The 26583-nt window shown below is 45.0% G+C and overlaps 1 protein-coding gene across 1 annotated transcript in view; it reads right to left on the reverse strand.

The window, feature by feature from the left end:
* The window catches only part of FNDC1 (fibronectin type III domain containing 1), a 322095-nt gene that overhangs the window by 32481 nt on the left and 263031 nt on the right, over window positions 1-26583 (reverse strand). The window contains exon 15 of the mRNA XM_040350922.1: window positions 11864-11972. Coding sequence (XP_040206856.1) covers window positions 11864-11972 — 109 coding nt within the window. The remainder of the gene's footprint in view (window positions 1-11863; window positions 11973-26583) is intronic.

Raw genomic sequence — 26583 nt, forward strand, 5'->3', positions numbered from 1 at the left:
TAGGGTAAATGAATTATTCATGTGGTCACAGCTCAGGAAGACATAATGGCTGTGAGGGTCTATGTAAGATGATTTGTATGGAACAAGAGCGTTTAAAGAGAATTGCTACTCCAGCTTTGCCAGAAGGATCAGAGGCCACAAAGGCAGTGGGAAATAACTTAGATGCAATTTGAATGATCCTTCTGCCCGGAAATGAACCATGACCACATCTGCGTTAGAGGATTTGAACTCCTTTAACGCCAACCAGCGTTTGCAAATGGAGTTCAAGCCCTTAACAATACACGAAAACAATACTGACAGCCATAACTGGACCATGGAAAAATTGCACGCATTGCATCAATAAACAGGAAAATGTGCTTATACCATGATGTACGGAACATGTAAATCATTATAGTACAAATAACCAAAAAGGGTAGAAGTTTTGCTGTTGGAACACAATAGTGTTTCCAAAGAAGATCAAAAGATGATCTAAAAGAAAAAATTTAATAAAAAATAAAAATAGGATCATAAACAAAACCAAAAAGGATCCATAGTAAAAAAACAATAAACATAAACCATTTAGGTGTAATGTCTGAGGAGGACAGGCTATGGTCACGTTCCAAGACCATGGAGAGGGGGCATGACAGCCCGTAAGAGCCAACTCACAGGCCTCATCCCATTCCGAGTAGCTTGTGTAGGAAACAGATTTTTTTTATCGGCGCATGCGCCGTCCGTGGCGGTATCCCAGTGTGCATGCTCCAAATTAACCCGCAACAAGCCAATGCTTTCGACGTGAACGTAATTCTACGCAAAGCCCTATTCGCGAACGACTTACGCAAACAAGTAAAATTTTAAAAATTTGACGCGGGAACGACGTCCATACTTAACATTGAGTATGCCTCATATAGCAGGGGTAACTTTACACCGGAAAAAGCCTTACGGAAATGAGGTAAAAATGCGCCGGCCGGACGTACGTTTGTGGATTGGCGTATTTAGCTAATTTGCATACTCAACGCTGAAATTGACGGAAGCGCCACCTAGCGGCCAGCGTAAATATGCACCTTAGATCCGATGGTGTACTAAGACGTACACCAGTCGGATCTAGCCCAGCTTCAGGCGTATCTTGTTTTGTGGATTTCATGGAAAATTGTGTCCCATCTTTGGATACGGAAAGGCAGAATGGAAAGTTCCAGCGATAGGGAACCTGGTGGACTTGCAGATGTGCAGTGACAGGGCGCAAGTTGCATAGTTTTGCCAGGGTAATGGGTAAGAAGTCACTAAAGATTTGAATTTTTGTACCTTCAAATTCAACCCATGATTTATTGCGGATGGCGATGGTAAGAGCTTCTTTGCTTTCATAAAAGTGGAAACGGACAATGATGTCTCTGGGGTTGGCACCTTAAGGAGGCTTAGGGGCTAGCAATCTGTGGGCTCTATCTAGGAGCAAGTCAATATCAGGAATATGGGGCACCTAAGTAACAAACAGTGCACAAAGATAGGGGCGGATTTCTTTATCTGCAATGGATTCAGGGACCCCCTGGATTCGCAGGTTCTGATGACGCTCCCTATTTTCCAAGTCCTCCTATTGCATCTGCAGTTGGGATACTGTATATTTAAGGTTAGCTTTTTCTTCCTCCAAAACATGGACATACTGCATCATGTTGTCAAATTTAGTTTCCAGTGTGTCAGTTCCCTTGTTGATCAATTTCCCTGAGCTCATGTGCAAGCTTCCCCACCTCCTTGGCAATGTTCTTGGTCAGACACTGAGGGGCATATCCACAAAGCACTTACGTCGGCGTATCTCGAGATGCGCGGCGTAAGTATGCATCGTGGGCGCAAAAATACGCTAGACGCACCATTGTTTTGCTATGCAAATATGCAAATGAGGGAGATACGGCGATCCACAAAAGTACGTTTGTCCAGGGCAGGCTACGAGCGGTGCGCATCAGCTGTATGTCCGGTCTAAAGTTACCCCTCATAAAAGCAGCTTTAACTTTGCACCAGACGTGTGCAGGTCAGCTAAAGCAACACCGTTAGGGACGAGCTGAGCAGCCACACTTGCAGGACAACAATCTGTATGCCAACATGCCAGGGGCATCCATGGTCATAGCTATACTACTGGCTTTAGATGCGCGCAGAAGGAGGAGGGAACAGAGGAGGAGGAGGGCACAGGAGAGGATATACCGACCGCGCATAAACGTCTTTGGCATGTGTGATTCGGAGGTGTTTCGCATCTTCAGATTCACCCCTACTGCCATCCTGGAAATAACCACAACCCTGAAAGATGACATCACCAACCAGACACAACGCTCACATGCAGTGGAGCCACTGGTCAATGTACTGGCAACACTCCATTTCCTCGCCAGTGGCTCTTTTCAGCGTACAAGTGGAGTGGTGGCTGGGATGGCACAATCCTCCATTAGCAGATGTGTGCACCAGGTTATCCCCGCAATCCTCAGACGCATGGCCAGCCAAATCATCAGACCCACCAATGCGTGATTTCTACAGAATTGCAGAATTCCCACGCACTGTGGGGGCCATTGATTGCACACATGTGGCACTACGGCCCCCCCCCCGTGACACAGAGCACCTATACCGTAATCGGAAGCACTGGCATTCCATCAACGTACTGGTGATAGTCGATGCCTAATGCCTCATATGGCACGTCCGTGCCAAACACCCATGGTCCAGCCATGACAGCTACATATACCGTCAAAGCCCCATCCCAATGGAATTCAAACAGAACATGTATGGGGACAGCTGGCTGGTTGGTGAGTGACATGGGTGTCAGGCATGACTGTCCCACCCCCATGAAGCAGACATCACGAGGGGCACATGCATGACTAACACCCTCCTGTCTTTTCCCTTCCAGGTGACTCTGCATATGCACTTGGACCCCATCTCATGACTCCATTCCGGAATCCCCAAACCCCTGGAGAGGAAAGATACAATGAAGCACATGCACGTACCCGTGGAGTGGTGGAGCGCACCTTTGGCCTCCTGAAGTCCCGTTTCCGATGCCTGGATAAGTCTGGGGGTACCCTGTTGTATTCCCCGAACTTTGTGTGCCAGATCATTGGTGCATGTTGCATGCTGCACAACTTCGCCGTGAGAAATGGCCTGGAGATTGACATACGTGATGACCTGACCCCCGAACCAGACAATCCCCCCATAACCGAGGCTACCCCGTCTTCTGAGGGAGCAGCAGTCAGGAGATGCCTCGCAGTAGGCATCTTTGCACGTTAAAAACACACATTAATCATGGCACAAGGAGAATGCACGCATGCACACCACTGTGGTCCCTAGCACACACACCCCACATCCTCATCAAATTGGATTAGCACAGGCCCACCATGCAGGACTTGGGAGCAGCAACGCCACGCCAAGGCTCCAATTATGTCACTGTACATTCTTACACCATTCACACGGACCTGGGGATCACTTCTCCCTGGTCCTGGGGAACCCTTCTCCACCACAACCGAGGGTGACACCCCTTTTCTGGCAGGAATGTCACCCCCACAATCATACATCATTCACACTGTAGCCTGCCTGGGCTACAAAAAAAATAAAAAATCATAATCACAGTAAAAGAAAAAATAAACATAAAACACTAAAAAAATTACAAAAACCTAACGGCGCTGGCGTGCCCCACGCCTGGGGCGACCACGGCCCCGGCTCCTCAGGGGAGACTCATGGGCGGGGTGGGGAATCAGGGGAAGGAGGAGCATCCCCTGGTCTCTGCCCACCTGGCGGCCTGCCCTCCCACGCCAGGGCGATTCTGGTGAGGCCCACATCGATGGCTACCGTGTTGGCCTGGACAGCCTGGGTCAGGGCGCGCACCTCCTGACCAGCGCCTGCTGTGGTAGTCTGCAGGTCGTTGAGGCAGGTAATCACAGCCAAGGAGTTGCAAGACATGTCCTGCACTGACTCCTTGATGGAGGCCATGCTCTCCTCCATGCGGCCCAAAGTCCGAGTAACCTGACCCAGATGGCGGGTCTGACAGGCCTGGTCCCTCCTAAGATTTTCCGGCAGAACCTCTGCCACCCCCCTTGTCTTGCGGGTCACCTTCCTGCCTCCTGATGAGGCTTGTGGCCTGGGAAAGGGGAGACCCTTGGGGGGAAGCCCTGTTGGGGGAGGAGTGGGAGGGGCTAACCCTGATGGAGGCCTGACTGGTGCCAACACCAGGGCTAGACTCCTCCAAATGGAGCATGACTTCATTGGCACTGGTGACCTCCTCCTCCTCAACCTTCTCATGAGGAGAGCTGGGGCCACTCCCCTCCTCAGTGGTCTCCTGGCTTTCCTGGGGGTCTGCATCAGCCTGATATCCGGGGGATGGTGCAGACTGGCCAGATGGCCCAGCACCCTCCTGCACATCTGTGGATGACACAAAACATACACAGGTTGGAGGATCCACACACTTGTCACATATTCCCTTCCCCCCCACACATGCTACACACAGAGAGAAAAAAAAACACTTACCTGTCCTCACGAGCTCCTCAATGGAGTCAAATCCAGGCACTCCCTCCACTTGATGCCTGTGGAGGCACTGGGCAACCAGCCGCTCCTCAGCAGTGAGCCTGATAATGCATGGTGGTCCCCCTCCAGTGCCCCTGGCATGAGCCACCATCTTTGCCAGCTTACCTCTAACCAGGAGCCTGAGATCATTTAACTTTTTAAGGATCTCATTGGGGGTCCTGGTCTCACACTCCGATGCATTTACATCGTCTGCAATAATCTGCAGGATCTCCCTCCTCCTGGCCGTGGTGGTATTCAGACTCTCAGGCCCATGGAGGTAACGATCATATTGGGTCATGGCCCTGGCAATGATCTCCTTCTCCCGCAGAGAGAAGTTCAGCTCCCACTTCCTCGTTGTCATCTGTGCAAAACACACAGTCCAAAAAACACTCTCCAAAAACACTCTCCAAAAACACTCTCCAAAAACACACCGACACAAACCAACAAACATTGGCGTAAAATGAAGGATGGATGGCCGCACTCCAAACCAAACAGGTTGTCTTTATTTAAACGAACAGCAAAAACATACCAGATCACAGCAACAGAAACAGGAGGATAACCGACGTTTCGCACTGACTTAGTGCTTATTCATGGCTAACATGCATTAAGACTGTTTAGTATATATAGAGATCAAAAGCTGACATGTGACCTGATTGAATGATTGGCTGGAGGTGGCCCGCAATCACTGGACACACCAGAAGCCAATATCAGGTCACAGACTGCTGGTGCATACCAAAAGGGAAAAAAGGAAAACATTTTTTTAAAAAGAAAAACAAAATATAAATAAACCAAAATCCAAGGTGCCAAAGTACAAACATAATCCACATAAATATATATCTGGACTAGGTATGTTTAAGTGAATAAACAAACATAGTGCAATTAAATACCATCAAACACTTATACAAAACAATATATATCAATAAGGTATAACAAAGAATTAGATTCATTGTGAGTGTGAAATAAGAGTAAATATAAATGTATGGATGGTGAGGTGCCGTCTCTAAAGTTGCCACATTGGCGACAAGCGCCAGGAGGTGTGTGTATATATCGGGAGTCAGTCTGCATGAGTGTATGAGCTCAAGAATCAATGGCTGCAATGGTAAATCCATATAGCAGACTCTCGTCCCGATAATAGGTCAAGATTAAAGGAGGTGTATTGTAGATCATCCTATTATCTATCAAAAACCAGAGAAAAGAAAACCGATAATATGTGAGAATGTGGAAATGCGGAGTACTACACTCTGTAAGACGTAGTAAAGATGCAGTGCACATTTATTATTTATATAAGTAAAAAAGATCTTTTAAAAGGTGAAATGCTCAATGAAGAAGTGTAAAGCGGTCGAAGACCGTGATGTGAAGATCTAAAGAAACACAAGTGGAGGACATGTGAAAGGAAACAATTGTGACATATGCCAAAGTGTAAAAATGGATATCCGGGAACTAAATAGTTCCCTAAAAAATATATATGTGACCTACAGATGTCTCATAGTACAAAACCCTATGGGGATGAGATTCCATATTGCAAAAAAAAAAAATGCATGGAGACATTGAATACTGAGGTTGTCTGTGTCTGCATATTAGTTAATGCACAAGTCCTGTCATATGTAATTGATAAAAAAAGGGGGAGGGGGGGAAGGGGGAAGGGGAGGGGGGGAGAAGGAGACAAATGGTCATGGAAACACAAACCCGGGCTAGACACTGAAAAAATCATAATCTGCCGCAATAGGCATCATGACTTGAGGACATTGCCCATATGGGTATGCAAATGGCAATGATCTCCTTCTCCCGCAGAGAGAAGTTCAGCTCCCACTTCCTCGTTGTCATCTGTGCAAAACACACAGTTCAAAAAACACTCTCCAAAAACACTCTCCAAAAACACTCTCCAAAAACACACCGACACAAACCAACAAACAGCAACAGACAACGGAACAAAAGCACCTTGCTTCAGGGGGGGAAACAAATGGATGTACTTTTGCAATGGAAGGGCGTATGTTTGGGCGTATTTATGCACTGGCCGTATCTCACTAATTACGCCGGGCCTAGTTCATATCTCACTGATTATGCCGGGCCGAGTTCTGAGCATGCGCAGAGAGGCGCTGAACACAGTCAGTGTCATGCGCGCATGCGCAGTCCGGCCAGCCCTTCATTTGCATGGGGTCACAGCTCATTTCAATGGAACACGCCCACTTCCTTCCCACTTTCAATTACACCGGCTTACGCCTCGTAATTTACGTTACGCCGGCGCATATTTGGACGCAAATACTCTGTGGATACGATACTTGCCTCTCTAAATTGAGCCAGCGTAACGTAAATGAGATGCGCTACGTCGGTCTATATATGCGCCGATGTACGTGGATCTACCCCTGAAGCAGGGCCTGTAGCTTTAAATCCAGGACCTCTACAGTCACTATAGTCGCCGTAACAGCTTTTGTTTTATCTGGGAGCCGGTCAGCGTATGTAGAGGGATCGACGAGCGGGAGGGAGTTGGCTAACTCGGATTGCCTGCACAGGTAACGATCCATGAGCTGGGAAGGCTTGAGCGTGGCCTGTGATGTGTGCCTCTGGTAAATGTGTCTCTGATCACCGATCTTACCCAAAAAACGCCAGAGGGGTAGCTGAATGATTCCGGGATCAGGTGAGAGGGCTCTCAGGGCCTTCGATGCTGGTGTAGCTTCAGATTAGGGAACAAAGGCCGGAGCTCTGATCTTATGCGTCCACCATCTCACGAGCCGCATAAGCACCCCCAACAAGTTTTGTTTCTAAACCAACACTCTGAGGCCCCGTACACACGACAGAGGAACTCGACGTGCTTGGCACGTCGAGTTCCTCGTCGAGTTTTGGGATAAAGCTGCCGAGGAGCTCGGCGGGCCGCCTTCTCCCATAGAACAACGCGGACAACGAGAAAATAGAGAACATGTTCTCTATTTTCTCGTCGAGTTCCTCGGCGGCTCCATCGAGCCAAAACTGTACAGACGACAGAGTTTCTCGGCAGAATCCGGGTTTTGACCGAGTTTCTCGGTGAATTCTGCCGAGAAACTCTGTCGTGTGTACGAGGCCTGACAGATGTCTTACAGAGCTATTCCAACCACACACAGATGTTGAATTCTAATACATCAAGTAGTATAATTTTTATTACACCTTACATACGTAACAAGAACTTAAAGCGGGGGTTCACCCGAAAAAAAAAATGTAACATTAGATTGAGGCTAATTGTGGGAAGCAGAATCGGGTGTTTTTTTAAAAACAATGCAGTACTTACCGTTTTAGAGATAGATGTTCTCCGTGGCTTCCAGGTATGATCTTCGGGACTGGGCGTTCCTATTTGATTGACAGCCTTCCGACGGTCGCATACAGCGCGTCACGAGTTGCCGAACGTCGGTGCGGCTCTATACGGCGCCTGCGCACCGACGTTCGGCTACTTTCAGGAACTCGTGACGCGCTGTATGCGACCGTTGGAAGGCCGTCAATCAAATAGGAACGCCCAGTCCCGCAGCCCATACCCGGAAGCCACGAAGAACATCTATCTCTAAAACAGTAAGTACTGCATTGATTTAAAAAAAACACCCGATTCTGCTTCCCACAATTAGCCTCAATCTAATGTTAAAAATTTATTTTTTGGGGTGAACCTCCACTTTAACTGGTTCCAAAATAAGTTAATTATTTAACTTTATATTCAACCAGTATGACATAACCAAATGCATAATGTAAACTGTAAAGCCATGAACCTACTGGTACTTATTTATTAAATTATCTGGAATCAGAACTGCCTTTGTTCAGTATCACAGCCCAAAAAATGTATGACACTGCAAAACTGGAAAGCTGAAAATGAATGTTGAGCTAAATATCTTGATGAAAACTAACAGTTCTTTTGGATTTAGATTTCCAGAAATCATAAGTGAGTCTCTTCATGTGAATCAGCTTTTATTGTTTTTGCATTTTTAGTATCATGCATGTGCATAACTTCTTTTAAAACGCATTTCACAGCTTTGTGTGCTCCCATTTCACTATCTTTTGATGGGAACACACGTTCAGAAAATGTAAATAATAAAACTAAACAATCTACTTTGTTTTAAATTGTTATACTACATGTTTATTTACAGAAAAAGAGAATTATAATTATAACACGATGGACCTAATGTGATCTGTAGGTGATATTGGGGCCAAATAAAGACAGTATTAGTGCTCTCCATTTGGTGCCCCACCAATAACTTATAGGACTCCTTACACACTGATGACCACACTTTATTCATTGCAATATGATATGGGCTTTTAATTAGCTAGGAATGGGCTCAGGCGTGTTAAGGTCGTACCCGCCAGAAAGCCAAAAATATACATAGAACTTTTAGAATCAGGAAGGAGGGGAGAAGGGGAGAATTTAGCATAAGCACATAAGGTAGGTAATGGGAAAGGCATAGAAAACATGTGATGGTATTATTGTTTATTGTTTATTGTTTATTGCTTATTGCTTGTATAGCGTAGAATCACCCGAAGGTATCGAAACGCTTCCAGACCTTAACAATTCACAACAAGACCAAGTGTCACAGGCATAAATTAACATAATAACAATATAAAATATGTACCACAGTTAAAATCAACTAATAAAACAACAATATAACACCATAAAACCAAAACAGTACAAAAAACATAAAAATCACATAAGACCAGGGAGAGACAACACACAATTCCCCACACAAACAGATCTAGCAGTGCTTCCCTCCAGAATGACCCTAACCTCACTCTTCCTATCAATCTGCCTCTGCCCACAGATAGGTTTTTAGATCCCTCCTGAATGTGGGTAGGTCAGGACTCTGTCTAAGACTTAGGGGAAGTAGATTCCATTCTCTCGGGCCAAGGACAGAAAAAGCCCTGCCCCCCCATTTTTTCAGCCGACTCTGTGTCTGTTCCAAACGGAATTGGCAGCTCCATCTAAGGGAGCGGCCAGTAACATGTCTATTCAATTTCTCACAGAGATAGCCCGTGAAATGCTTTAAAAACAAGTGTTAGAATTTTAAAGCGCACCCTCTGACCAACTGGCAGCCAGTGCAGGGCAGCCTGATGTCTCGCGGTGGGGCAGTGGCCTCTGAGATTTAATGCAAGCCTTACCGCCTGATTCTGGACTTTTTGATTCTGGTATTATGAAGTGCTGTCTTACATTAGAGCCAAATCCTAGTGTACATGCCAAGATACGATCTGTCAGCTTGTAATATAACGCGTGATGAGAGTACTGATCTAAAAAGTGGATATCTGTTGATTGATAATTTACAATATCTGTCATTATTTAGTGGAGGGCAAGCTATGGATCCTGTGTAAGTCTGTAAGCATTACTTACATCCTCAAAAGGGGAGAGAGGTTTGAAGTAGGTAAACCTGAACAAAAAGAGTAGGTCGGTCCTATTAGTGATGTGCAATGGGAAGGGTAGAAGGGACAGAGTCAAGTAAGGTGGGGTTATGCAAAAGGGGCAAGCAGGGGGATTAGAGTGAAGGGAAGGGTTAAGTTGGCACTTCTAAGAGACATCATGTAGTAAGAGCTTGGGTATAGTCAGGAGAAAACAAAGTCAATCTAAAAGATCCAGGTCTTTCAAAATGTTTCTTCTTTAAGATATAAGGAAGTTATTAGGTCCTCTATAATTTTGATTTTCTGCACTTTGGAGATCCACATACCCACAGTTGGTAGAGACAGTGACTTCTACATTACGAGCATAAGGGATATGGCTTTGTTTATCAAGTGTATGAGAAAAGCGCAATGATGGGATCAGGATCAAATGACAGAGGAGGGCACCCGGATTGTTGTAAAGGTCTGCTCTGTCAATGATTTGAGAATGGGGTATTCCCAAAAAAAAAAAAAGCACGTACTGATAATTTGAAAGCAGAGCCAACACAAGACAAGGCTTTGTGAATTTATTTTGTGTAGTAAGACTGGTATATAAGCAAGAATTGTAATAACCAGTTTTTTGTATCCTACTTGCCAACAAGACTTTATGCACTTGGAGAAAAATGTGTTCTCTTTGCTCTGCGGTCCAAAATATATTTAGGTCCCTGTCTCCTTCAATAGATAGGCAGGGTGAACGCTTATGATAGGCCTTGTCACATTGCTTTTGTCTCCAGGCAAAGTTGCCTAATACCAAAAGTTGATGGTTTGCTGTTCAGCCACAAAAATTGCCAATCAACAAACGTCAGATTTGGAGGGAGCTCATTCAGGGCAAGAAAGAGCTAAAAGATTTCCAGTCTGTGCATAAAGTTTTGAATGTGCATTTGGTTAGACATTAAATACAGGCAGAATAGTCTGTATGATATTCCTGGCCCGGGGTAGACAAGTATGAGGTGATCAATGAGGGTTGGTCTGGTTTCAGGAGAAACTCAACTCAGACTGACTGAAGAAACAACAATAGTAACACAACTGGCAGGGTTTGGAGCAAGTATAGCAATCAAGAGAGAACATTCATTTTTAAGATGCCATTTCATCCAAACCATGAGACCCACGTGGAGTTCAAACATTACAGGTATTGTCTAATTATAGCTAAAAATGGTGGAATGTTAGCTGTAAAAGTAGATTCTAGGGTCGGAGGCTAAATAGATCTACTCTCCTCACTTGGATGTTTCCAACTTATATGAATCTACTCCATATAAGTTGGGTATTGAAGCAAGCTAGCGTACACCATTTGCATCACAGATATACACTACAATACAAATGTTTGTTTTTATCTTTTGATAATTGTATTGGAAAATATTTTCAAGGAGTGCAATTTTTTACAGCTTATGGTCACGGTGATGAGTACATATGTACCCCCCATAGGCTAACAGGTGTATGGAAATGTTTGAGAAACCATTTGAATACTCCAGTTGGATGGCTATTACATTTGATAGTTTTTATCTTTCTACTGTATTTAGGTCCATCCCTAGAAGTCAGTTTGTGAGAGTATCCCATAATATAGTTAGTGAACCAGAAATTAGGGAGATCCGCTTGGATGAAATGGAAACAAAGTTTATAAAAGGGTTATCCTGGACGTTTGGTAACAAAAGAGTGAAATAGGATACCCTGTACCCTCAAGGACTGAATTTGGATCTGAATTTACATTTGTTTTTATGAGTCTGAGTAAATAAACTTTTATGAAATGTGATCATTTTATATAATTGATTATGAAATATGAATATTTAGCTTTTTTGGCCTTTCTCTGTTCTTTTTTCTTAATATGATGTGGAGTGTATATCCTCATTCGGTTTGATGTTATCTTCCTCTTTGTATCTCATTCAATTGTAATTAACTTTATTTTTAGTAACCATTTTGCATTTCCTTAAAACTTTATTTTTAGTAATCATTTTGCATTTCTCAATATGTGCTATTTAGATTGTTTTCTATGAAAATAACATACCTTGTATTCGGTTTCAAATTTTCAATTGGTAAATTGTTCCCTCCTGCTGTCCTTGTTGCCCAATTATTCTTCAAATAATCATCGTAAGATGCACTGTAAACCAAATATCCTGCCAAATTAAAAAATATATATAATGGTTTATTTTACTAACTAATTATATTGTAATGTCAATGCAACATATCTACGTAAACTAATTTTCAATGATAGACATAAACACTCTTGAAGAAAAGTTACAGTTTCTTTTCATGATAGCAGACAATCAAAATTGACTTAATCCAGCTCCAAATTTTTTGGTTAAAATGCAGAATCAATTATTACAATTGCAAGTATAGTGTAAATTGGCGGTCTTTGTGTTCTTTGCTTTGCATTTATTTGAGCTTAACCTTTTTATGTGATGACTTGAACATAATCATATCTTCCCTAAATAACCACTTCCAATATGCCAACTGTTCTGAAAAGTAAAGGGAGGGATTTGTCAAAAGTGGGTATGGTATATCCAAAGATGGTCATTTGTGTTAAGTAATTATATAAATTGGGACAGTTTCTGTGTGTCTTTCATTTTGAAAGGTTGAGAGTTATAACATAATTTGGCATTATACATGAATAAAATGTAGCGCTACCCCCGCAGGAGCCGCTGATTTGTTGTTGGGATCGGCATATTAAGTTACCCTGCAGTGTGTCTAGGGGTGGTAGTAGTGAGTCAAAGCAGCGAGCGAATGTCCAGACAGTGAATAAAGGGTTTTCCAATGCTTTATTTCCAGGCCAACACGGCCAACATCAACATCAAATAGGAAGAAAAGGTTGATGAAGAAAGAAAAAGGAGAACTTTGCAGTATCAGGCCTGGATATGAAACCGAGCAGTCCTGCTCTCAGTAGTATCAGATTTGTGGTCCGTCGCCACTCTAGCCAGAGTGGGTGAAGTGCCCCCGGACAGACCCCTATCGTAAGCCTGGCAGCCGAGGAGTCACTTTAGATTGCTGGGAGGAACAGGTCTCTCTCACAGGCCTGGCTCTAGGGCCTCTGCCACAGGCCTATTTCTTTAAACGAGCTAAATTGGTGATTGGAGCGAATCCTCCCAGTAAGTTTTAGCATAGGTCACCAGATGACAGCAAGCATACCTGTCAGCATTCCAGTCACCAGATCCCCGATTGGTTCGTTCAAGCCCTGTTGGACAACCTACCTCTGGGTTCTCCTCAAGCCGACCCCCCAATAGAACGGCACCCAGCCTGGGATCCTCTCAATAGAACTGGGGGCCCAGTAAGTCACTGGAGTCCCCTTTCACCTCCCGATGAGGTTCTGTGTAGCCTGCAAATTTGGCCAGGTGGGCCGCGCCCGCAAAGATTTTTTAGCACATGACATCTGTCACAGATATACTCTCCCCCAGCATGCCCCGCGAGAGGACCTCTGATTGGCTGCTGGGGAAAACTTGCTCTGCCAGAACCCCTCTGGTGCCAACTGCTGGCTAGGGATGGCACTGCATCCCTGGAGCACAGACTGACCCAGTGGACATCTCTGGAACGACAGAAGTCCAAATTTAGAAAATTGCGAATGGGAGAAAAATAACTCTCCCATTCCCCACTAACTTTAGCGTAGTGCCCATACTGAAAGTAAGGGGGCGCTACAAAAATCTTCAAGGTTAACGCTTCTCTCGAATATCTCGAATATTTTTTAAGGCTAAGTTCACACTGGCATTTAAAGCAAGCGTTAGAGGGGCATTAAAAATGCCCCTTGAACATCTATGAAAAAGATACAATGGACAGCACACAATGCTTTTTACATTATTTAAAACATGAAACATTGGCATCGCGTCGCTACAAAATTGAAGCCTCATGTCAAGTTAGGAGGCGTTTGTTGTGCAGTTGCAGTGAGGTTGTGGGGCGTTAAAATTTGTTTATTTCCTGTAATGTCACTTTCCATTGTGGAGTAGTTTTAATGCACCTTAACGCTTATCAAATGCTTCACAACTGTGCATAGGGCATTTGGGGAGTGTTTTTAACTTGTCATTAACGCTTGTAAAATGCCAGTCTAGCGTCCATACTAAAGCTCATTAACGCCTGTCTACCGCCCACACTAAAGCTCATTAATGCAAGTCTAACGCCCATACTAACGCTATAGGAGCATTTGTGAAAGTGTTACTTGTTTTATTAAAATAACAAACATGTTATACTTACCTGCTCTAAGCAGTGGTATTGCAGAGTGGCCCCAAACCTTATCTTCTGGGGGTTTTAGGTTTAGTAACACTTTAAACATTAGAAATTTAGTCAAGGGTGAACAAGTCTTAAATGACTTTAAAATCACATATTAAAGAAAAGGTTTATATTTTATGTTATGTTAAAAGATATCTAACACTAAGAATAAAATTGTAATCTATTAAGTTCACCAGTCCTTAGATGTGGCTGCTGCATTCGTTTTATGACTAAGTACATTTTCTGCAAGTACAGAAAAAAAAAGTGCTGAAATTCCAGTGTCATTTTAACTGAAACAATCTAATCAGTTTTCCAAACTATTTTGTGTGAATTGTAGAATACATCCTCCTTATTAATGGTGATGAGAAGAGTGGGAGGTGTTTGCAGTCCAAATCAGGAAAGATGCCTAGAATGACAATGCTACTCCTCTTTATATACAATGCAGTAAAGTGAGTATTGTCACACTCTAGGACAGGGTGTGTGTTACTAGCAGGATCCATAGATAAAAATACACATTATTATGCTTACTTCAAAACTTCTCTACAGTGTACAGTAAAACCTTGGTAGTATCTTGGTTTGAGAGCGTTTTACAAGACAAGCAATTTTTTTAACAAAATTTTAACTTGATTTACAAGCGATGTCTTGATATACAAGTAGCGTCATGTCACAACCGAGTATAAAACAGAACAGAGGTGCCTCTGAGTGTATCAATATGGTTACATTTATTTTAGGTACAATATTTATCAAGTCACATGGTTGATGATTAAAACAGGCACATCTAAGTATGCAGGCATCCGGGGTAAAGCTGCCCACACAAACCATCCTCCACACCACCATCAAAGTCATCCCTTCCATGATGCACGACTTGATTTCAAATCACTCTTCTGCAGGGTAGTCTTCCCATTCATGATTGCAGACTGACAGCTGTGAGAGCAAGCGGTGCAGAGGACGGTCTATGTGGATAGCTTTACCCCGGATGTCTGCATAATTAGATGTGCCTCTTTTAATCATCAACCATGTGAGTTGCTAAATGTTGCACCTTCATTAAATGTAACCATATTGCTACACTTAGAGGCGCCTCTCCTCTTTTATACACTGTAGCTCCTGCTGGATTTGGCTTTTAATCCCCTTGTGGAGGCTTCCATTTTATAGTTCCACAAGCTATCACATTGCTATAATATTTTTATATGGACTATAAACTGAAGGACTTATGATTAAATGGTTGTGGAATAAATCATCCAAGTTTCCATTATTTCTTATGGGGAAATTCGCTTTGATATACAGTACAAGTGCTTTGGTTTACAAGCATGTTTCCGGGACGAATTATCCTCGCAATCCAAAGTTTTACTGTATTATGTTATTCTGAGCATAGGTTATTTGCATGCAGATTATATGTTTTTCTGTGAAATTTAGTTTAAGGATATTCAAATACTGTCTATGAATAAGTGCACAAGCACCATTTGGGAAATAGCTATTAAAATACTATTAATGTAGTAAGATTTTTTTTTTATGTATAAGTGATAGCACAATATAAACCAGGAAGTTGTTTAACTGACTCCATACAAATGAAGCATCTGGAAAATGTTTTGTAATGCTTTTCCTATGGCTTATAAATATTGCCTGTCCCTGTTTAACAAAGTCCATACTGCGGATGACCTCCTGAACAGCACTATTCTTGTGATCTATAAAAGGTAACTTCTGATGCTTTCATATGTGTAAAACATGAATGAGAACCAGACAACCAGTCTGGTATAGAGTAAAAAAATTCTGGAACAAAGAGTTTCTACTTCATAATACCAAATACTTTATATACCTATATAATTGAAGTCTTCTGCACTGGTTTGGAAGCAACACATTTTTTTTTGGGGGGGGGGGGGGGGGAAAAAAGTGATAAGAGTAGTAAAATGTATAAAGTAGTAGTAAACAAACTTTGGCCATATTTAACGACACCCAAGCCAAACATTCTCAAGGTCTGGACCCCATCATTGGACTACATTAACCTCCCTGGCAGTATGATTATGTCAGATTTTTACATCTCAAAGCAGTATGTTGTTTCGCATAGAAATCTGGTGTTTTATATTGTAGACCTGTAATTCTTAGGAATAACTCACTTAAATCTGCCCAACACGAGTCTAGTAGACATCCCAGGTATGATAAAGTTTGAAACACAAAGTTTTATAAATTATAATATAATAAATAACTACAAATAATCATAAAAAATAATAATAAAATAATAATACATTTTATTCAATAATGTAATCAAATCAAAAACACAGAAATTTGCTCAGTCGCAGAATTGTTGCTGTCCTGACTTTCAGTGTCTGATGACAAATTTCCCCACGAATCACTATTGCTCAATTTTGCAAGTGATTCTAATTTATTATCGCTATTTTCTAGCTGGTCTAAAACCGATTTTGACGTAGAGTGACGCTTTTTGGTTGCCATGGACACAAGGGCGGATCCAGAGTCTAGTCTTGGGAGGGGCACTGCCAGAAAATAAGGTGTTGCTTACAGAACTCAATTAGGTGTCCGGTGTGTCCGCTGCAATGTTGCAGTACCGCTAAAAAAATCAATGATCGCCGCCATTACTAGTAAAAAGTATTTAAATATAAATGCCAGAAATCTATCCCATAGTTTGTAGACGCTTGTCAGGGACTGCAGACATGGTACAAGAGATGATCAGAGACTGCAAACGTGGTACAAGAGATGGTCAGAGAATGCAGACATGATACAGGAGATGGTCAGAGACTGCAGACGTGGTACAAGGGATGGTCAGAGACTGCAGACATGGTACAAGAGATGGTCAGAGACCCGAGACATGGTACAAGAGATGGTCAGAGACTGCAGACATGGTACAAGAGATGGTCAGAGACTGCAGACATGGTACAAGAGATGGTCAGAGACTGCAGACATGGTACAAGGGATGGTCAGAGACTGCAGACATGGTACAAGAGATGGTCAGAGACTGCAGACATGGTACAAGGGATGGTCAGAGACTGCAGACATGGTACAAGAGATGGTCAGAGACTGCAGACATGGTACAAGGGATGGTCAGAGACTGCAGACGTGGTACAAGGGATGGTCATGGTACAAGGGATGGTCAGAGACTGGAGACATGGAACAAGATATGTCAGAGACTGAAGACATGGTACAAGAGATCAATGCAGCCTCATCAGTGCCCATCATTGCAGCCTCACTGTACATATGAATGCAGCCCCACTGTATATATGAACGCAGCCCCACTTTTGTATATTAAGGAAACACCCCACTTTTGTATATAAATGCAGTCCCACTTTTGTATATAAATTCAGTACCACTTTTGTATATGAATGCAGCCCCACTTTTGTATATAAATGCAGTCCCACTTTTGTATATAAATGCAGTCCCACTTTTGTATATAAATTCAGTCCCACTTTTGTAAATAAATTCAGTCCGAATTTTGTATATAAATGCAGTCCCACTTTTGTATATAAATACAGCCCTACTTTTGTATATAAATGCAGTCCCACTTTTGTATATAAATGCAGTCCCACTTTTGTATATAAATGCATCCCCACTTTTGTATATGAATGCAGCCCCACTTTTGTATATTAATGCAGCCCCACTTTTGTATATAAATGCAGTCCCACTTTTGTATATAAATTCAGTCCCACTTTTGTATATAAATTCAGTCCCACTTCTGTATATAAATGCAGTCCCACTTTTGTATATAAATGCAGCCCCACTGTATATATAAATACAGCCCCACTTTTGTATATGAATGCAGTCCCACTTTTGTATATGAATGCAGTCCCACTTTTGTATATGAATGCAGCCCCACTTTTTTTTATAAATGGAGCCCCACTTTTGTATATAAATGCAGCCCCACTTTTGTATATAAATGCAGCCCCACTTTTGTATATTAATGCAGTCCCACTTTTGTATATAAATGCAGCCCCACTTTTGTCTATGAATGCAGTCCCACTTTTGTCTATGAATGCAGTCCCACTTTTGTATATTAATGCAGCCCCACTTTGTATATGAATGCAGCCCCAATTCGTATATTAATGCAGCCCCACTTGTATATTAATGCAGCCCCACTTTTGTATATTAATGCAGCCCCACTTTGTCTATGAATGCAGTCCCACTTGTGTCTATGAATGCAGTCCCACTTTTGTATATGAATGCAGTCCCACTTTTGTCTATGAATGCAGTCCCACTTTTGTATATTAATGCAGCCCCACTTGTATATTATTGCAGCCCCACTTTTGTATATTAATGCAGCCCCACTTTTGTATATTAATGCAGCCCCACTTTTGTCTATGAATGCAGTCCCACTTTGTCTATGAATGCAGTCCCACTTTTGTCTATGAATGCAGTCCCACTTTTGTATATGAATGCAGTCCCACTTTTGTCTATGAATGCAGTTCCACTTTTGTATATTAATGCAGTCCCACTTTGTATATAAAGGCAGCCCCACTTTGTATATTAATGCAGCCCCACTTTGTATATTAATGCAGCCCCACTTTGTATATTAATGCAGCCCCACTTTTGTATATGAATGAAGCCCCACTGTGCATGGCACTCACCATGGCATTGCCTCGATCACACACAGCAGGTATCTCCTCTCCCGACAAGTGTCATGAAACAAACAGGAGCTGTAGGTCTGTGTTCGGCAGGGCAGGGCAGTGTTCTCTAGCAAGGTCCCCCCCTAGACGGGCTTGTGTGATAGACAAAACACTGATTCAATCAGTGTTCCATCTCCATCTACTATCACACAAGCAGGTCTAGCACAGGCAGCACAGCTCTCACACACAGCGAGAGATGCCCGGTGTCATACACGCAGGAGAGAGGGGGAGTGCTGCAGTCAGCTACAGCTCAAAGCAACTTCAGGACAGGCAGCCTACCGGGCTGGGCCAGTCTGGCCCTGGTAATGAGAGAGAGAGAGTGAGAGACTCGGCAGCGGCAGCTGCAGGCACCGCAAAGCAGTTTTTTAAAAGCCAATGTGACATGATTGTCTCGGGGGGGGCAATTGCCCTGTTGCCTCCCCCCCCCTGGATCCGCCGCTGCATGGACATTTAGAAGTTTCCAAGTAGAAAGAACAATATATATAATATAAAACTTCAGGCAGGGCACTGGACAAAGCACTAAGGACAAAAGGGAGGTGAAATGATTTGATACAGTAATGTAATCTGTAAGATTACAGTGTACTGTATGTGTTATGTTTTTTTTCACTTTTTTTCATTCATGCTGGCTTCGTCCCCATGGGTCGTAGGGCTTGCAGGGAATGGAGCCCAGTACACAGTACACCGGGCGGAGGATCTGGCCATCGAACACAGCAGGGAGACATCGCAGGATCCTGGGGACAATGTAAGTAACCTCTACCAGGATACTGCGATGCAGTCCCGAGAGTGTCTCAGGGTTTCTGCTAATTGTACTGACATATAACCCCGAGACACTCGGGTTTTCCGCCAGGGAGGTTAATATATGAATATTGACAACTCCCTCCCTAATTTGTAGCTGTCTGCTTGTCTTTCATGAGGTTGAAAGTTGGGCCCCATGGCAACCACCCTCTCCCCTCTCCTGGGACTATTCTCATCTTCTCCTGTCCCCCCCCCCCCCCAGTTTTGTTTTTTATCCTTTATTTCCATTTGGCATGATACATCATGACCCAATCTCATAAATATCCTTTTCCTCCATTTTACTTGAAGCCATTATTGTGTCTTTTAAGAGGAATTCCCAGTTCACCTGCTCTGCACGTCCCCGGTGTCCTCTTCTCCACAGAGTCTCGGCATTCATTGGATAGATTGATAGCAGCGCAGCCATTGACTCCCGCTGCTGTCAATCAAATCCAATGACGCGCCCGATGGGGGGCAGGACCGAGTCATACACTGGGCATCTATGGACGCTGACTGTATGACATGGGAGCGCGCCTGCAAGCTAACCCCCTCGGGAGAGAGTTTCCCAGAGGGGTCAGCTATTGCGGGGGGGGAGCCACGAGAGCTGCTGTGGGACCCCAGATCCAGGCCACTCTGTGCAAAATTAACTGCACAGTGGAGGTAAGTATGACATGTTTGTTTAAAAAAAATAAAAAATAAACCTTTACAACCCCTTTAAGCCTACCTTAAAGGGGTTGTAAAGGAAAACAATGTTTTTCATAATAAGCATCCTTTACCTGCAGACATTCCTCTTTTCACTTCCTCATTGTTCGTTTTTGCTCAGAAGTTGCTCTATTTCTTCTCTGTTCTGTTCAATTTCTGATTGTCTGATTTTACTGACCACCGTGACGGGAGGCTTTACTGCGGTGGTCAGTAACGTGCTCACCCCCTCCTGGGAACTACATCTGTGTGGCAGGACGCTCTCTACGTGTTAGAGACTTCAAGGAGGTGTGAATTACTGGGGGTGACGGAATTCATACTGGGAAATGTAGTTCTTACATGAACGAGTGATGAAAACCAGGAAGTGAATGAGAGAACAGAAACTAGAATGCAGGAGGTGATATAGATGAAGGAATTTAATAGGTATTTACTCGTTTTTTAACAGAATCATTACACTATTCTGTCTGTCTTACCTTGCAGGCATTAATTTTAGGCAAAAAAATGTTTTCCTTTACAACTCCTTTAATGATGTAATGTATAATTATTCTGTACTTTATTCCCAGTGTTTTGTTACTACTGTTTTGTTACTACTGTATTTAAGTTATTAAGTAATACAGACAAGTCTAAGGTTTTTAATATTTAATTGTGTCAATATATGGTTATCGACCATCTTTCTTTTCATCCTTATCGTTCTTCCTTACTTGGGAATCTCACTCAATCTCAAAGGACAGCCTTATGCAGCTATTTTTAACATAAAAAAACTTCTGCACCACTATATTAATAATTTATAAAGTGACAATAAAGTGGAGAAGCTGGGGGCGTGTCCTGGACGCGAACGAGGACGGACGCATTGGAGAAGAGCTCCTCTGGCCCGGACAAAATCCAACACCATCCGCGATAACCGTTGCGGTTTCTTGGCCCGAGACACATCAATCCGGCAACCAGGGGCCCTCCTCAACAAGAATATACTAATCTGGGGACCCACGGCTAGCCGCCCGCCTTGTAATTGGTCTCGGGGCTGCAGACACCCAAAGACACGCCGCTGCCATCTTAAGGCCTACAAGCCTCCAGACCCGGCGCTCTCGATTACCTGGGGGACCACCGCCGGACCTGTTGGAGCCACGCCACACCCAGCTTGCATCCGGAGGCCTTCTAGACGGGATTACCCCTGCCTGGAGATCCACAGCGAGCAGCCCACCGTGTCTCCGGCTTCGCGGCTGTGTCCATCCACGGGCATACCGCCGCCATCTTGAGGCCTTAACGGCCGGAGCTAATCCTCCACACTCGATACGGGACTGAATCACTACCACGAGACGAGTGACGTTCACCTCCGGACTCGTGCACTGTGACAACCCCCGGAGGTAAGCCTTTCAGAACCGCGCTCTCGGTCCGACGATCGCGGACCTCCGGCCATCTGTAAATCCAGGCCGCGGCTTGGGCCTACACGCGGCGACCATCTTGCCCCTCCTAATCGCCAGGCCAGCGCTACTCCTACCCTCGGCTGCAGATCCCTGGCCAGACACTCTCCCACAGACCCACCAGGATTACCCTCCACACATCCTGTGCCCTGCAGTCTGGTCTGTGACACCCCCCTGGAAGTGACTGCAGGCCCTGGTGAACCTCGGCAGCCATCTTGGTACACCCCAGCGGACTTTAGGCCTGAGATGTGCTTCCATCCATAATGTAGTCTACCATGGGGGGTATGGCCTAGAGGGGACGCGAGACGACCGCATGAATTGATAACTTCGGCATATTGAGGACGAACAGAAGCCTTTTTCTTTTGGGGACATAACTTACACTTCCGAATATGGGAAGAAAACACAGGAGCACCTCAACCCCTCGATCATCAACGGAGAACGGATCGCAACTCGGATCCAACATACCGGAGATGTTCCGTACTCGGGCATCAACTCATTCCGCTGAGCTCCTGGCCTCCCAGACTTCCCTGTTACCACAGGCCTTATCTCCATCTCAACCAAGCAGGTCTGCGGCCCAGGTGGCCGGAGATACCAGAAGCGCAGTGCCCAGCCTTCTTGATCTGCAAAGAGATCTACAGTCGGTTGCGCTAGACATTAAACACACCCTGACGGCGGCCATTTCTGATCTGAAAACCGACCTCCAGGCGATGGGGAATCGCCTGAAAGACGTGGAGGAAAACACACACCTCCAGGCAGCAGCAATAAGGCAAGTACAGAAGACTTACGACATGCATCTCCCCCACATGTTTGACCTTCACAGACATGTGGAAGACCTCGATAATAGAGGCCGCAGACACAACATTAGGGTGCGGGGCCTCCCCGAAGGGATCGACCAGGCCTCAATGCCCTTGGCAGTTTGCGCCATCTTTAATGACCTGCTCGAGCGACCTGCTGATACGCCCATCGAAATGGAAAGGATCCATCGTGCCCTGAGACCCCCACCCAGAGACACTGAACCACCCAGGGATATAGTGTGCTGTATAGTGAACTTTCCCCTGAAAGAAGAGATTCTTAAGAAAGCCAGAATCCGGGGACATATTTTACACAATGGCGTAGACATAAAGTTGTTCCAGGACCTGTCCCAGATAACTTTGCAAACTAGGCGCTCCCTGCGCCCCCTGCTGGAAACTCTTCGGGCACGGAATATTCAATATAGGTGGAAGTTTCCATTCTGCCTGTCTGCTACCTCCAGAGGGCGCACCGCTCTCCTACGTACACCGGAAGACCTTCCTGCCTTCTGTGAACAACTCGACATACCGCCCATCGACATCCCGGAATGGTACGCATTCTATTTTCCGACGGATCCGTGGAAACCAGTCTCACACGCTTCATCACCCAAAGCACAGCGCCAGAGGTCCAGACGCCGCAGACTGGACCCTTCATCTCCTGAGGACCGCCCATCCCGCCGTGACTTCCAGGCTCACCCTCCAGGTCATGCTGACACCCAGCGGAGGGGGAACCGAGACATGTGAGCACCTCAGTGTTCGGCTCTGTAACCGTGGTACCGTGAGTTAAACTGTTCCCTCATTTTTCCTGCTCCCACTATGCCTCACCTCACCTCTATCCTTGCAAGAGCTCATAGAACTACCCTGATTGGGATTTGCTCTGATTATACACCATGGGGGGACGACCCTCTCCCATGGTCTCATCCCTATGACTCGGGTATGTCTTTATACACAACAGGAGCCTAGCGGAGCTTTAGCTTGCTACCCAACAGGGCCCTACGAACTCTCATGTGGGTCAGCTTGCTCTTTTCCATGACATTGGGAGAACGGAGATGAGGCCTACTCTGATCCACCCGACGTGCACCCTGAACTAGACGCTCCCGAGCAATGACAGGAAGGGCTGCTCACTGGCCCTTATGCCCTTTTTTGAGTCCTTGTTTTGTCACATGATACCTACGCATAGACTCTGTGCCTGCTCAACCCTGCTGGGTAGCTACAGACCCTTACTACCTTGATTACGAACCCTGGGAGAGGCCTTGCTCACTCCCAGGCATACCTACTAAACTCTGAGGCTAGTTAAAGATTGGGATTGAGACCATTTTTGTTATCACCGTTATGATGCCCTTTAACCTTATTTCTCATTTTCAGGAAATGTTATGTTCTCAAACACGGTTACCTGTCCTACAACTCCAAGGCTGAGCTAAACTAAGTTGCAATAATCCAGGTTTCTAGTTTATGTTATGCATGTTAAAGTTATGCCTATGCTGACGCAAAAGTCGCTTGCCACCTCACAGCTAGACCCACTAGTCTGACCCACACACCGGGGCCTCTGAGGGATTCCCCCACGCACTTAGTCTGTCGCGCCCCTCCTAGGCCTCCTTCAACTCACTTGACCCCATATGGTTTCCAAACTGCCTTGCACTGTTTTGTTATTCTTTAAGTAGCTCTGGTAAACCAATCTACATTTCCTTGTCGTCCTCCCTAATGCCAAGTCTCGTGCTCCCCTTTGGGTTTACTGCCCCCACACAGTTGTCCAACAGGACTACAACTGACATTCCGGAACCCTCACCCTCCTTACCACACCCTCTTTCCATTCCCCCCCTATTAGGTGTCTCGGCTCGCCTCGCAGTCACCTCCGGATTTTTCCCCTTTACCCCCCTCTAAGACTGAAGGGACGTGATTACTGAGTTTCACATATAAACCCTCTCCCCCCCTTGTCTCACCTGTAGACTCGGGTTCCCAACCCATACCACTCGATTACCTGATCCCCCCCCCTCTTCTGCCTGTCCCCTACTACCTTTTAACCCCCCCTCCTTGTCCTATCTACATCCCACGCAAACCAGACCCTCAATCCTCTCTTCCCCCTCCCCTTCTCCCTTCCCTCCTAGAGGGACGCTCCTCATCCTCCCCCAGCAGGGTCAAGGCTTTTCCCGAAACCCCTTTTGATCTCTAGAATTCCACGAAATGGATAGGTCCAACCGTTTATCTCTCAAATGCCTCTCTCTGAATGTGAAGGGCCTTAACATCCCCGAGAAAAGGTCGAAAGTCCTTGCAGCCCTTTCCAAACACAAAGCACACTTTTTACTGCTTCAGGAGACGCATTTCAAGTCGGGATCAGTGCCAAAGCTTGCAAACCACATATACAAACAAGCCTGGCATTCCACGAACCCCTCCGCGAAGACCAAAGGGGTCTCTGTCCTCATTTCTAAGCATGCCGATTTCCGCCTGACTGACACTTTGATTGATCCAGAAGGCAGATTTATTTTCCTCAAAGGCAAATTCGCAGCCAAACCAGTCACCATAGTTAACATTTACAGCCCCAATGAACACCAAGTTACATTCTTCAGGAGGATGGGAGATTTGCTCTCCACCTTCCAGGAGGGACTGTTGATCCTCGGTGGGGATTTTAACGCTCCGTTGAATCCCACCCTGGATTCTTCCTCTGGCTCCACCACACTCCCTTATCGAGCCCTACGCCAGATTAAGTTGCAGCTCCAGAACCTAACGCTACACGACACTTGGCGTACACTATTCCCAAATGTCAAAGACTACACATTCTACTCCTCACCTCATCAAAAATATTCAAGGATAGACTATTTCTTTCTCTCCCAAGCAGACTTATCATTTCTATCTCACGCCACTATAGAGCCAATGTTCTTATCCGATCACCATCCGATAACAGTGACACTTTCATTCCCTGAAGTTAACGTATCCACGAAAACTTGGCGCCTAAACCCCTCTCTATTGAAGGACCCTGTTACAGTTGCCCAGATCAAGTCCCACATTCAAACTTACTTTCAGGAAAACTCTGATCCAGAGGTTACACCTGTCATTCTATGGAAAGCGCACAAGTGCGTAGTGAGGGGGAAACTTATAGCCTTGGCGACAGCTGCCAAAAGACAACACCAAGAGCGTGTCAGATCGCTCATCCAAACTATCAATAGATTAGAGAGAATACATAAACAAGCAGCCTCACAAACTGTCCTGCAGGACTTGGTGCAGGCCAGATCTACACTCCTGGATGAACTCGGGAAACGTGCGAGGAGGCGTTACGTTTTGCAACAAAAAGTGTTCTATGAACACGGCAACAAAAGTGGCAGGATGTTGGCCCGCATGATACAGGTAGCCAGGCCTTCCTCTAAAATCCACCAAATTCAAGATAAACACGGGTCTCTTCTTTCTAAGAATGAGGACATAGCGAAACACTTTGAGAAATTCTATGCTAACCTTTACAATCTACCCCGAGCGAATCCAGGATGTGGCACTGCCTCCACCCGGGCCTCCCGAATACGGGATTTTCTGACTGAGTACTGCCCCAAGCCCATTTCCTCACAACAAGCCAAAGCCCTTGAATCTCCCCTTTCCAAAGAGGAGCTTCACTTATCCATAAAACAGATGAAAGTGGGGAAGTGTCCAGGGCCGGACGGCTTAACCCTGGTTTACTACAAAACATTTCAGGAGACCCTAAACCAGGAGATGCTCAAAATGTTTAACTCCCTAGCGGACCCGCAAACCCAGATGGGCAGGCTCCTAGAAGCTCACATAACAGTCATCCCTAAAGAGGGCAAGGATCCTTTACTAGCCGCAAACTACAGACCCATTTCCCTACTCAACGTAGACATAAAACTCTACGCAAAAATTTTAGCCAATCGACTGCTCCCGCTCATCCCGGGACTCGTCACGTTGGATCAAGTAGGGTTTGTACCAGGCAGGGAGGCCAGAGACAATTCCATACGCGCCCTAAACATACAACATTGGCTACAGACGTCGACAGCTAGGGGCTTCTTCCTATCCCTTGATGCGGAGAAGGCGTTTGACAGGGTAGCCTGGGACTACATGCGGGAGGTCCTGAAAAGCATAGGCCTAATGCCTTGCATGGCCACGTATATTGACGCCCTCTATTCCAACCCGTCGGCCAGGGTAAAGACCAACGGCTTCCTGTCAAGCGCCTTCTCCATTAGCAACGGCACCCGTCAAGGATGCCCCCTATCCCCCTTGATTTTCGTTCTGACACTAGAGCCCCTCTTGAACAAA

The sequence above is a fragment of the Rana temporaria genome, chromosome 4 (genome assembly GCF_905171775.1).
Source record: "Rana temporaria chromosome 4, aRanTem1.1, whole genome shotgun sequence".
NCBI lineage: Eukaryota > Metazoa > Chordata > Amphibia > Anura > Ranidae > Rana > Rana temporaria.